The sequence below is a fragment of the Lactuca sativa genome, chromosome 4, assembly GCF_002870075.4.
Source record: "Lactuca sativa cultivar Salinas chromosome 4, Lsat_Salinas_v11, whole genome shotgun sequence".
Classification (NCBI taxonomy): domain Eukaryota; kingdom Viridiplantae; phylum Streptophyta; class Magnoliopsida; order Asterales; family Asteraceae; genus Lactuca; species Lactuca sativa.
This window is the reverse complement of record NC_056626.2, coordinates 133,225,980-133,240,820: the sequence shown is the minus strand read 5'-3', so window position 1 is coordinate 133,240,820 and position 14,841 is coordinate 133,225,980. Positions and strand designations below refer to the sequence as shown.

General features: G+C 35.9%; 2 protein-coding genes across 2 annotated transcripts; both read left to right on the top strand.

Annotated features, from left to right (window-relative positions):
• The first annotated feature begins 323 nt into the window (after positions 1-323).
• On the top strand, positions 324-1,596 carry LOC111878876 (uncharacterized). The gene has a single exon (XM_023875357.3). It carries the CDS (start codon positions 462-464, stop codon positions 1,446-1,448), a length of 987 nt encoding a protein of 328 aa, XP_023731125.1. The 5' UTR covers positions 324-461; the 3' UTR covers positions 1,449-1,596.
• An 8,955-nt stretch (positions 1,597-10,551) lies between these two features.
• On the top strand, positions 10,552-11,383 carry LOC128133868 (uncharacterized). Its single transcript, XM_052771382.1, has 2 exons — positions 10,552-10,985; positions 11,132-11,383. Exons 1-2 carry the CDS (start codon positions 10,602-10,604, stop codon positions 11,147-11,149), a joined length of 402 nt encoding a protein of 133 aa, XP_052627342.1. The 5' UTR covers positions 10,552-10,601; the 3' UTR covers positions 11,150-11,383.
• Positions 11,384-14,841: the final 3,458 nt, after the last annotated feature.

Sequence of the window (14,841 nt, the reverse complement as noted above, 5' to 3'; positions counted from 1 at the left end):
GAAGGTCCCAAATAAATGAATAATCGAACAAAAGCGGGGAGAAACCCTAGATGCAATTCGAACCAAGTTTTTGGTTGGAGCACGTGTCCCCTATTCTGGAAACTTTTAAATCCTCTCAACTTACTTTATCAGGAAACCCCAAGGCCCAAACATCACGACCACGAACCACGAGGTGTAAATACCCTACGTGCCCTTCTAACCATGGATTCTACTATACACCTCTCCTCACCTGATTGGCTCACCTCCAATCACCCTCATTGGCACGTGGGCCCCTACGCCACGTTTAAGTTTTCCACCAATCACTTCTCTTCCGTTGTCCAATATTTGTCGTCACACGTGGCCCCTCTCTTTCTTTATATATGTTCACCTAGTCTATCCTCAAGCAATCGCCAGCTGCGTTAAAACAAATTCTGAAAATACTCGCCGGAGAAGGTGGTGGTTGCTGTAACACTGACTCGGAAATGAACGGTATAGGTGGTTGTTGTATTGCAAGGCATGAGGGACGTGGTGGATGTGGTGGGCTGTACGGCATGTCGAAGGTGGAGAGGATAATGCTAAAGTACAGGCCGATCGCGCCCAAACCGGTGGCTGCTGGGTCAGGTTCCGGTGGTTCCACGACGGAGACTAGCGATGGGTATGTTAAGTGTGGAAGAGGTAAGAGAAAGTATGTTAGGGTTAACGGGAACAAAAAGAAGAACGGTAATTCGAAGAGAGGCAGTAGTGAAAACAAAAAGGCGACGACGTCGTTATGTCCACCGCCTCCTTCTACCGGAGAAGATACGGTTGTGACGCTTTCTTTGTTGCCGGAGACTCCAGATCGGAAAGAGAACTCACAGGTTACAGGTTTTGCAGATCTGTTATCGTCAACCCAGATAAAGAAGTGTAAGTGCAATAACAACAAAAAAACAGCGCCGGCGCCGGTCTGGTTGAGCTTTGACAACAAGGAGCAAAAGGTAGGGTTTGATCCAGTTGTAGTGAAACCTCCACCGCCACCGCCACCTCGACGACTGCAAGTGGTGTCATACGTGACAGTGGAATGCGTGAGAGAGAGTTGGATAGACGGATTAGGGATAGAGTACTGTACGGACAAGGAAAGGGTCATGAACATGGAGAAGGACACGTGTCCTGGGTTCATATCGGACGGCCAAGATAGAGTGGTGTGGACTAACAAGGCGTTCAGACAGATGGTCGGAGTTGGAGACGTGATCAGCGGAGAGGACATGTCGGTGGTGTTGGTGAGAAAGAATAATTGGATGCCATCGCCGGTAAGATACCCAACTTTCACCTGCAAGGTGACGATAACCTCCGCCGTCGCAACTTACTGTAACGGCACAACTCCTTCACCGGCGTCTCCGACGCGAACGCTGCCATGTGACGTTTGGAGGATGGAGCGTGGTGCCTGCGCATGGCGATTGGACGTCAAAGCAGCCCTTAGCTTGGGTCGGTAAGAAACTAAGACTCCTCCATCCACTAAGCCATTAACTGTTAATATTCTTATTTTCTTTTTCTTTTTTTGTTCTGTAAAATTTAAGAGTTTGCTTGTCGAATTAATATTATTGTTCAAACTTAATTTCGAGTTGATTATCATCGTTACAAGTTGTCTTAGATGATGATAGAGCTAGAGATGTTCGAAAAAAATATTAATATTACAAGTTCAATCAAAAAATAACAAAATGGAACTTATAATGTTGATTCAATAGTATCGGTTCAAAAGTAACATATATATATATATATATATATATATATATATATATATATATATATATATATATATATATATATATATATATATATATATATATATATATATATATATATATATATATATATATATATATATATATATCTTTTGTGTAATTGTTGTTGTATATTTAAATAAAAAGGTAGGTAAATTGTTTATTAATATATATGTATCTTTACTCATTTTATAAAATATATTTTGAAATTAATCTATTCATTATACATTTCCATAAATACAAATTTCAATATCCGGATAGGGATGTGCAGAAATTATTAATAGAAGTATAAATTCGAAAAATCATCACACCTAACCAAATTTGCTTCTTTATATTGGACTTTTTTTTATCGATTCTAGTCTAGTCATTAAGAAACCGCTAATAAATTGGTACACCATTAACAACATTAATAATACTAATAATATATAGTTATAACAAAAAAATATCTGGTACACACTTACTAATTAATTACAATAGTACTAATAAAAACTATAACAAATTATATATTATTTGAAGGCTTTTTCAAGATAAATATAACAAGTATGTTTCATATTATGCTAGGATGTTAAAAAAATTACATTTGAACTAAATATATAGTAAGATATTACTAAAATTAAAGTATATGTCTCAGTTAGTATTTATAATCCACAAAATCAACGTATATGTTATAAAATTCATCACATACATACATTTGATCATATAAATGTTCTCAAACAATAAATCAGTCACGTAACCACTGAATTATGCAATTTAACATATATATATATATATATATATATATATATATATATATATATATATATATATATATATATATATATATATATATATATATATATATATATATATATATATATAGGAACGAGTTCTATGGAAAACAAATAGCTAGGACAACATCTTCCGGAACCAATAATCAAATGACACGTGTCTATTTCTTTCTTCACAAGTAATGTATTGTGGAAGTTATTGTGGAAGTGATGTGTTGTCATTGGTTCAAATATGTGTTGCCCTAATCATTCATTTTCCATATAACTCTTCCCTATATATATATAAATATATATATATATATATATATATATATATATATATATATATATATATATATATATATATATATATATATATATATATATATATATATAAGTTGTCAAAATCACGATTTTGATCGTAAGATCATACGATCTTAGCTATGAAAAATGATCATGATCAATACATATTGTATTTGGGGGTATGATCATATATAAGATCGTAGGATCAAGATCCGATTCGATCATACCTTCTCTTGATATATATATATATATATATATATATATATATATATATATATATATATATATATATATATGTTTTTACAAATAAAGAAAATTAAATTATCATTTTATATCTTTTACCATTTACCAATTTATCGCTTATTATTTTGTGTTATGAGTTGTGACTAAAATTTTGAAGTGTATAGTTTTTGAACGTAAAACTGGCTGTTTGAGATAATTTTCACGTTTTAAAATAATTAGTTAAAGTTATGTTTTACTTTGTGGGATTCTAGGATTCAGATCCCGTTCCTATGATGTCAATCTTATAAACGCAGAAACGATTGTACCTATGATACCGATCTTGATAACTTTGATCTATGACATAAAATGTTGGCAGTTGTTTTATTGTTTCTCGAGAGGTGTACCAATTAAGACTTGTTGGTGTTGAAAAGTATTGTTCATCTCCAATATATCACATCCATTTCCCGTTTAATTATCATATGTATCTAACCGTTAATTTAAGGGAAAATGAATTGCGAGTTTAATTATATTTTCGTATTGTTCACATTTAGTTAACTTTACTTTTTTTGTTCACACTTGACCATTTAATTTATTAAATATTTTCACATATTATCATTGTCACCTGCTATAGCATGTGGCAATGATAATATGTAAACACATTTAACAAGTTAATGGTTAAATGTGTATAAAAAAAAGAAAGCTGCCTAAATATGAACAACTTTTTTTTTACAAATTTCTTGAGAATTTTTATAATTTCATACGACATTTTTATGATATTTTTTTCCTATTGGTTTTTCAAATACAATTGTATAAACTTTACTTATAACTTTTTTTAAACTTTTTTTTATACGTTTTTATAATTTTAATACAAGTACTTTTAAACCAAATATTTTATAAATGTTTTAAATTTTTCTTACAAGTTTTAAATTTTTTTTTATATATTTTCATACAATTTTTTATAACTTTCATATTTTTTTTCTAAACTTTCTTTTACAACATTTTTAAAGTGTTTCACAGATTTTTTACGACAATTTAATATTTTATTATAACATTTTAAAAATATTTCTATTAAATACTAGCTTAAAACATTGTATTAAAAAACTTAAAATTTTATAAAATTTTAATTAATAAGTATTAAATCGTTGGAATAATTTTAAAACATTTACATTATATAGATTTGTTTTTATTTACTAAGTAATATTTTCTTTTTATGTTTTTTAAAAGACCTCCATACTTATTGTTACATATTTAGTTTATTTAATTTTATTGTTAGATACTATTTACTTTTAAAATATTGTATGTGATTAAAAACAAAAGAAAAAAGTTATAAGAGGCTATATAAAATATTTCAAAAAACAAAAACATATTTATTAATTAAAAAGTAAAGTTTCAAATTTATCAATATTTAATTAATATTTAAGAAATTTTGGATATTTTAAAAATAACATTTGAAAAAAATAAACAAACAAATATGAAAAATAAAATCGCTATTAAAAATGGGGAAAATGAATTATCAGGGTAATTAACTTTTCGTTTTGTTCATATTTAGACAACTTTTTTTTTGTACACATTTAACCATTTAACTTGTTAATTTGTTAACATATTACCATTGTCACATGTTATAGCCGATAACAATGACAATATGTGAACACATATGACAAGTTAAGTGGTTAAATGTGTACAAAAATAAAGAAGTTGGCTAAATGTGAACAAAACGATAAAGATGATTATACTAGTAAGTTATTTTCCCTTAATTTAATTATACCCCTTAAAAACATAACTTATGGGGAGTTTTATTTTTCATGCATATCTAGTCCATGAACTCTTATAATCACCTTATTTTTCTATTTTACGATATTATTATTAGGGTTTTTTCTTCGTAAACATCCTATATTTTAACTTTTCTTTATATATATATATATATATATATATATATATATATATATATATATATATATATATATATATATATATATATATATATATTCAAAAATGACCAAACTTTACTTTTTTACTTGTCATTTCATCTCCCAAACTGGTTACCAACAAGTAAATCCATGTTCTTTCATAGTATACCTTATATTTTGCATATTTCAGTATATATCTATATTTTTTTTCTTCACAATAACTCAATTTTAACATATTCGTTGTTATTTCGTGCCGATTACCAACATGCAATAATATATCTCGCATCGATCACATAAAAGAATATTTGATTCTAAAATTCTAGGTCACGTTTATACTTCTTATTCTTCTTATACACCATAGTAGGTCCCTTAAATTGACCTTATCTTTAAGTTAGGATAATAAACATAGTAAAGAATGCTTAAATTAAATTAGGTTATTTGAAGATGAAGCTCATCAATTTATCGTATGTCCCAAGGTTGTTTTCATAAAACCAAGTATATTTGCAAATGTTGTCCAAAGTGTCACAAACAGTGATCCTAAAATTTTCCGGAGTACTCAAGAAGCCTTTAGAGTATGCTGGAATATACAGGAAGATTCTTGAACGACCTACATATTTCAAGGACATCGAGGAAGAATTAAGATTATTATGGAAGCCTTGTAAATATGTTAGATAGATGTAGGATATTCATGATAATACGAGATATAGAAAATTCCATTGAGGATGTGTAAGAACCCTATTAATAGGGGTAAAGTCATTTGTAACAAACCATCAAGAAGTTATCTTGTAAAACTCTTAAGTCTTATAATATAAGTTCTCTTTATATGCTTTGTAGTATTAGTATCTTGTTTCCTTTTGTCGTTAGAACATCCAAAGGAGTAAAGTTAGCCTAACTTAGTTGGAAAAAACTAAGTGGAACACGAGATAGACTAGTCGAAAAGATTCATCGTGTGCCACGTGGTGTGACAACCTGAAATTTCTATTCTGTACAACATTCCCATTCAATAGAAGTCAGAACAGTTACTGTTAATTTTCAGACTTTTTAGAATAAGTTTGAGTATTTTAGGATTAACACTTTAGGAGATATCAGGAGAGAGGATGCCCTAGGGTTTATTGTGCAACAATAAAGTCCCGCCACATCAAAATTGTTGGGATTAAAACCCTAATTGTGATTTGATGAACATGATGCGGAAAATAAGAACAAACACAATAATGAAGATTATGTCGAATGATCACTCGATTTATTGAAATGTGAGGAACAAATTACACTTAAGAAATAATAATCTAACTCTACAAGAAACCTCACAACGTGGCGACTACATTTTGCCTCTCTCTTAACCCTAATAATGAATAATACATGACTATTTATAGGGAAAAGACAAGTCTTGGGCTTTTAACCTAGAATTCATCAAAGGGGCCCATTGCCATCATCCATGGAGTGCTTTGAAACCCTACAATCTCCCCCTCAAAGTATGGAATGGATGACAATGCTTTAACTTCCAAAACAAGCATCTAGCAAATAAAAAGATCTGCAACGAGGAATATATGAAGCAATCCACGAATCTTGATTCTTCAATAGTCTTCAAACACGGGCTCTAGGATATATAAATCAAGCACTGAAGTAATGTCTTTAAACTTCATTTTCGAATGTAATCCCAAAGAATCTTCATGAAAACCAAACCCGCCATAAAACCCATCTCAGAACAAAGAAACTGAATCACTTCTTGTCTTTGAAGAGCTCCCCCTCCAAGTCACAACGATCTTCAAATAAGCTAATGATATAAGCCATCAAAAAATATCATGTAACAATCCAAACTTTAAGATTCGTAACGCCACTTGATCGAGAAAATACAAGAAGTCGGAGATATAACAAGTCCTTAGCAGAGCTCGATGAAGAACTCTTGCTGTAAAGGATACTTCTCTGTAAAAACCTTAGTAGAGCTCGATGAAGAACTTCTGTAAAAAAGCTACCTTCATAATTTTCCCACAAGCTTTATCAAAAATCTTCGACTTTGAAAAGTCACAAATCCAATTTCGAATGGCCATACCAAATTCTCCCCCGATTTATAATCAAAAACATGATTATAAAGCCTTCAAATGGTCATGAGAATGATCTTGAATGGAAAAAAAATTACTAAGCTTCCCCGCGACAAAACGATATACACAATGAAGTATAAAATCCGAAAAAGTCGTGAAAAATTTGATGATATCACGAAAAACGACCTTCCGAACCGCCAAGACTTGATGGAATCATTATTTTGCTGTTCACAAAAAAAATATGAGCGTTAAAGAATCCAAAACTGTTCACCGGCCCTCAATGTAGTAATTTTTCTGAAAATTGGGCCGAAACTGTCACTTTCTGAAAGACAGGGGATGGAATGGTAATTCAGCATCAACAAACCCTTTTATATGTAACAAAATCTGCAAATGGTCCAAAACTGCCAAGGCATGAAAAGTATAGGGACCGGAATTGACAAATCGTAGGTGTTGCAGGGACAAAAAAAGAAACTTTAAGTCATCTTCCCCAATTTAAAGAACACGACTGGAAGGTGATTTCAAGCAAACGGGAATTTGAGCCACTATCGTTTCAACCACAAGCAACCGAACCAAGGTTCGTTTCAAGATCGCCATGTAATCACGCGAACCGAACGTTCGGTTCGTTTCAAATCAAGCATTATCAGGCAAAACTACTTTCGCTTTCGGTTCATCCTTTGATCGCTCCAACCATTAACAACCGAACCCAGTTTCAAAAGCAAAACCGAGCATCCCGATTAGAATAAGGAGCAAAACCTTAGTCAAACCGAATCACAGGTTCGCTTTCGGTTCATCTCCTATTTCAGTCCCAGCATAAACACGCGAATCCAAGATCGAGGTTCGTTCCAAGAGCTACCAACCGAACTTAAGTTCGTTCCAGGTACATTCCAAGGCCATTGATACAAAAGCGAAATCAAGCATCACGATGCGGACAAGGAGTGAAACCTTAGCCAAGCCGACCCACATGTTCGCTTTCCCCTCTTTCGTTCTAAGGTAACAGATGAACCCAGTCATAGATTTGCTTATGAATCAAACGAACGTGGGAGAAGAACGACTGCTTGTGTGAACCCAGAAATCAATTTCACATCCGAACAGTTGCAGGTATGATGTTCGTTCCAAATCACAAACATAAAACCCAAGTTCGTTCCAAGTCCATCGATTATACCCCCAAAGCGGACGTTCACGGGAAGAACTTTCAAGGCAATTTTGACTTTTGAGGTATGACCTGCAAATGGCGAACACCCCAAAATAATCCCAGTTAAGTTTCAATCACGATTTCATTCTTTCCAAGCAACACACTTGCAACATCGATCCAATTTCATCATTGATTTTGACTATTTGGTTTGACTAAATGAAAACCAATTCTGTTCATCGTTCTTCATTCCTTTTCTATCAATCCTTCTTGATCCGATTGTATCTTTGACAAGCATTTACGAACCGATACACAAACCATTCCGATTGAGTTTCAATTGCGATTGCGAAACCCAGCATCTGTTCTTGACTTCTAACAAACATTGGTACAAACAACAACCCTAAATCATTGATTCGCCAAATCAACTCTAATATTCACCGAATGATATAATCAAGAAGCAAATTTGATATTTGATGAATGAATCTACTGAATTAGATCGAACACAAAATTAGACAAAATCAAAATCGATCTTGATAAAGGCATCATTTATGAATATCGACTCAAGAACGGAAGGACAATGGATTTGAAGGAACGATAATCACAAATTTGAGATTAGTCAATTGCAATATGCGATTCCAAAGATCAGGATGTATGGGCGAAACCAACAAATAGTCAATAAAAACGATAAGCTTAATAGTTGGAATCAAAGAACAGTAAACGATAGAAGATGGGCCCAATAACAGCATATTATCGGCTGAATGAAATAAAAAACAAAACCAATCGGGACACTATCGACAGAATAAATGATTTTCAGATCCAAAGAATAGAAAAACGAACGGGATTGATACAATACCAGATGAACACTAGAAGAACAACATAAATCTCCATGAACAGTAACTTGAACAGAAATCTTGATTCCATACCGCCAAAACACCAATAATCTTCAATATATGTGCAGAAAATCATCAAATCAAGAACCGATACTTCAAAGATCAATAGATCTTCAAAGACCTGCTCTGATACCACTTGTTGGGATTAAAACCCTAATTGTGATTTGATGAACAAAATGCGGAAAGTAAGAACAAACACAATAATGAAGATTATGTCGAATGATCACTCGATTTATTGAAATGTGAGGAACAAATTACACTTAAGAAATAATAATCTAACTCTACAAGAAACCTCACAACGTGGCGGCTACATTTTGCCTCTCTCTTCACCCTAATAATGAATAATACATGACTATTTATAGGGAAAAGACAAGTCTTGGGCTTTTAACCTAGAATTCATCAAAGGGGCCCATTGCCATCATCCATGGAGTGCTTTGAAACCCTACAGTTTACACATCTTTTCTGTGAAAAAGATTTCCATTAGGGTTTTCCGCAATCATCGATATTTATTGAGCCGTCATCTTAATTGACGTATCTTAGTATTTATTGTTTTACCCTAATCTGCTGTTTACAAGTCTGATCTTTGAACAGGTTTTTACGATCATTATGGACGCAACGCAATCAAACCCTATTAATATTTCCAACAGCATCGGTTCGACGACAAAGATTCCAATCTTGTACACCCATGACTATGAAGTATGGGCGCATCATTTCGAAGATTATGTGATTGGATCGGAGGACAATGGTTATCTCATATGGGAAGTCATCATCAGTGGACCGTTTTCTCATTCTACGACGTCCAGAATCATTAAGACGGAAAAAGAGTACAATGATCTGCTCAAGGACGTGACGAATATCGCGCAAGATGAAAAAGACAAACTCCAGTGCAATATTAAGGCACTTAGGTTGATCAGATTCGCCCTTCAGTCCGACACATTCAGGCTGGTCAGCTCATGCACTACGGCGAAGGAAGTGTGGGATAGACTTCGCGAACTGTATTCCACAGACGAAGATCTTGAACATTCCATCCAAACCTTGCTTCTATCTGAATTTGGTGAATTCAGGCAAGGGGCCGAAGAAACTGTGACCCAGACGTTTGATCGCTTCAATCATCTTCTCAGCAAGATGATCAAACACGACATTGAAAGGAAGCTCATCGAACAAAAGGTTACTTTCTTGAACGGACTGCGATCTGAATGGAGAGCAGTTGTTTCCACAGTCAAAGCCCATGAACAGTTTTAATCATATTCTTTGGCGAAACTGGTGGGTATTCTAAAGTCCCAAGAGAAGATTGTGGTTCAAGAGAAGAATGTTGTCTCCAGTCTTGGTTCGTTGGCCCTTCTATCTAAAAGTAAAGCTGTGGTGGAGGATGAAGAGCTCAACTTGGAAGAATATGACCTCTCAACTGAGGATTATGCCATGATGGTATCCAATCCTAAGAGGTTCATAAAGAAGAGATTCCCCAGCAACAAAAACCGAAACTGGCAGGGGAGTTACAGCTCAGAAAAAGCAAACAATGAACCGAAAGCTGAGGAGCCCAAAAAGGAACCGAAGGCAGATGGCGATTCCGGAGTAAGCTGTTTCTATTGTGGTGGCAAGAACCACTACGCTAAGGACTGTGTTCTTAAGAAGATGGCTGAAAAGGACAATGGAAATGATGAGGAAGCTGTGCTGCAGAAGAGATTGGATGAGTTGAGAAAGAAAAAGTCTACCGCTAACCCTTCTATTAATGCTCTTATTGTGCAGGGTTCGGTTAATGACGATGAGTTCGGTAGCACCGAAGTTTGGTCTACTGACTCAGAAGACGAAGAAGTGAGGAAGCCTACTCATGGAAAGGCTTATATGGCTAAGGAGGAAAGCAGTGGCGGAAAATGCTTCATGGTGTCTGGCGTATCTCAGATGAGGGGATACAATACCGATGGAGGAAGCGATGGACCGAAGGTGCAGGAAGATATGTGCTTTACGGCCAAACCACTCAGCCAACAGTTCAATGAGCTTGATGAACTAATAAAGAAGGTACAGTCTGCTTTTATTTCATCTAAAGTACCATCATCCTCATATGAGAAAGAACTAAAAAACGTTAACACAAGAATTTCTCATTTAGATAGTAGCTTAACTCAAACTCGAGTCACCAATTCTAACCTGACTGATCAATTAAGCAGGGTGGCGTCGAAGAGTGAGGAGCGGCGTATGTGGATTGAGTTAAAAGAGTCGGAATTAGTTAAAGTTAAAGACGAAAACATTTATTTACAGAGAGACAATTTGAAATTGTTGAAACAACGAAATGTTTTTTGTTTAATAGCTAAACGTTTATATTCCAATATTACTCAACTTCACTTGGACTGTGAGATAGGCCAAAAGATCCATCGTATGATTTTTCCCTTCCTAGAATTTAAGGAGGATGAAATCGATGCAGAAGCTTACAATTGTGAGAGTGTGATATCGTCTGATGATGTCAACCCAACTTATAAAATTGGACTGGACAAAATTGAGTCCTTCATTAAATCCAAAGACCACAAGGTCATGCTCAAAAATCTTTTGGATGAAAATGACAGACTCAAACTGAGAACCGAAACCATTCAAAAGTTTGACTCTCTAAACGCCAAAGTAAGCTCAGAAAATAAAATCGATGTTGAAAATGCATCTGAGCTTAACGAGGACGAAAACATGAGTGAAATTTCTGTAGAGGATACGGTTGACTGCTCAGAATTTGTTAAAAGCGAAACTGAAAACCACAAAAATCTTATTTCTGAAAATTCTGTGGAATTCGCTAGATTGTCCCAACAAAAGTCCCCGAAATTAGTAGAAAAAGCTGTTGTGTATCAAAAGGTCAGGACCACTCCAAATCAGGTATACAAGGTAACTGGAGTAACCGAACATCAAACAGCTGAACTCACAACTATTGTTAACGAAGACAATGCTGATGGCTGTGATGAGTATTTCTGGGAAGCTCCTATTGATAATGGAAACGAAACCATCGGCCTGTCTGAAAGAACCTCCTGGATGAAGAAAGGGAGGTACATACCTGAACCCTTGAACAAGCCCGATAATTTCAGTGAACCAAGCATCAGTGGTACCAAAGAAATTCCTCAAGAGGATGATCGTTTAGCAAAAGAAGACATTCCTTCAACACCTACAGCTCGAAGCGAAACTTCATCAGATACTCCTTCCACTTCCTCAGGGCAAACTGAATCTTCTTCAGATATTCCATCTGTTCCCTCTGCTCAAAGAAAAACTCCTGAAGTTCAAAAGGAATCAGTCAAAGTGATAGCAAAAACAAGAGCGAATGTTCATCATCAACCTAAGCAGATGAGGGACAAGAAGATAGAGAGGAACCAAAGATACAGGAAAAATCTTTCTGAAAGGAAACAATTCTGGCACTCCCAGAACGCATACTATACACACAAGGATAAGAATCTGAAGTATGAAAACAATCCTGTACGAAAGCCTGAAAGTTCCTCCAACCGAAAGTCAAGGTTCGGTTCGCAAGAAGATACCAACCGAAAGTCAAGGTTCGGTTCGCAAGAAGATACCAACCGAAAGTCAAGGTTCGGTTCTGAAAAGGATTTCAACCGAAACCAAAGGTTCGGTTCCAAGAACAACTCAAACCGAACGCAGAGGTTCGGCTCCGAAATAAAAAAGGAACAAGACTCGAAGGTCCGCCCCTCTAATGATCAAAAGCAAAAGGGTCACCTAAAGTCATCAGCCAGGAAGTCCTCCCCATCCAACTTCTCTCGTTCTAATTCTTCTCGTTCTTCTACTTCCACTCATTCATCTCCATCTAGTTCCAAAACTAATCCCGCTTGCTCTCAAAAACCTCATTCTTCAGCTGAACAGAAGGGAAAGCAAAAGGTCAATGAATCCAAACCTGAGTCCAAAGCGAACAAACCCAATCTTAACAAAATAAAAGTCTACACCATTAAAAAGAAAGATGAAACAACTCTAATAAAACGAACATATCTAGTTGACATCTCTCTTACTATTCCTGTTCCCATGAAAAGCTCACATGGACCCAAGAAACTTTGGGTTCCTAAATCTGCTTAATTTTTGCAGGTTATAAGTGACGAGCAGTTTGACGAAGAATGGTACATCGACAGTGGCTGCTCGCGTCACATGACAGGGAGGAAAGAGGAACTCAGGGAATACAGATCTCTTGCAAATGGTGGCAACGTTAAGTTTGGAAATAACTCTTTCGGCACCATAAAGGGATATGGGATGATAACGAATGGTGATTTTACCATAAGGAAGGTGGCCTATGTGGAAGGACTTCAACACAACCTCATCAGTGTATCTCAGCTTGTCGGAGGTACAGGTCTCAAAGTTTCATTCGATGATGAAGGTTCTGAAATCATAGAGAAAAACACAAAGAAAGTGATTCTGAAGTCAGAGCGAAAGGGTGAAATGTTTCCTCTGAACATGAAACCCATCAAAGGAAACCCAGCCATATGTCTGCTATCAAAAGCTCAATCCGACGAAAGCTGGTTGTGGCACAGAAGACTCTCTCATCTCAATTTCAAAGATATCAACCGACTTGTCACTGGAGGTCACGTTAGGGGTCTTCCATTGCTCAAGTTTGACAGAGAGCATTTATGTGCTGCATGCGAGATGGGAAAGCAGAGTCGTCAAAGTCACCCATCCGTAATTAACACAAAAGTTGTTGAACCACTCGAATTGCTTCATATCGATTTGTGTGGTCCTTCATCTATTGAAAGCATCGGTGGTAGCAAGTACATTCTTGTTATCGTTGATGACTTCTCTCGATTTACATGGGTATTCTTTCTAAAGCTCAAATCTGAAGCGACTCAAAAGCTGAAAGTGTTTATCAAGCAAATTGAAGTCCAGCTCAAGAAGGTCGTTCGAAACATCAGGAGCGACAATGGTCTCGAATTCAAGAACAGGGAGTTTGAAGAGTTTCTTGCAGAAAAGGGAATTAGTCATAATTTCTCAGCTCCCTACACACCACAGCAGAACGGGATAGTCGAAAGACGAAACCGATCTTTGTGTGAAGCTGCCCGAACTATGTTAAGTTTCGCTTCCTTACCTCTTTATTTTTGGGCTGACGCTATTTCTGCTGCTTGTTATACACAAAACAGGTCCTATCTCAACAAGCGATTCATGCTCACACCATATGAGATATTAAACAACAGAAAGCCCAACGTGAAATTTTTCCATGTGTTTGGCTCAAGGTGTTTCATCTTTAACTCTAAAGAACAGCGCAACAAGTTTGATGTCAAAGCTGACGAGGGAATCTTTCTGGGTTACTCACTCACATCCAAGGCGTACAGGGTCCTAAACAAACGATCAAGAAGGATTGAAGAGACATACTATGTGACCTTCGACGATAACTACGTCGAGAAGCTACAGGCCATAGATGACACTGCCGGGGAAATATTTCCTCAAATTGGCCAAGTCACAGTCTCAATCGCCAATTTGTACGAGAAATTTCTAGAACTCTTTGATGAACCGGAAAAAGCTTCTCTCTCCGAAGCAGGTGCAGCTGACAACAAAATAGATCATATGAAGCAGATTGTCGAAGATGCTGCAAGAAGAATGCATGAAGGAGAATCGCCCACTGATGAATCTCCAACCAACAATGCTTCAGTCGAGGGGGAGCCAAGTTCTCATGTCGAGGGGGAGCAAAGCTCTACCACTTCACCCGAAGGTCCTTCACCAACCGAAGGTACCTCTCCAACCGAAGGTGCCCCTCCAAACGAAGGTGCTTCAATGCCTGAAACTCCAGCACCACAAGAAACCCCTGAACCTCATGTTTCTCAAGACTCATCAATTGAGGGGGAGCATGATGATATGACGCTTGATGACGATAGCCAATCTGAGCCCGAAGAGATGATCAATGCTGAACTAGATCCAACCT

Excerpts from the sequence above, each read along its gene's own strand:
- LOC128133868 (XM_052771382.1), top strand. The coding sequence starts at position 10,602 with ATGGCTGAAAAGGACAATGGAAATGATGAGGAAGCTGTGCTGCAGAAG.
- LOC111878876 (XM_023875357.3), top strand. The coding sequence starts at position 462 with ATGAACGGTATAGGTGGTTGTTGTATTGCAAGGCATGAGGGACGTGGT.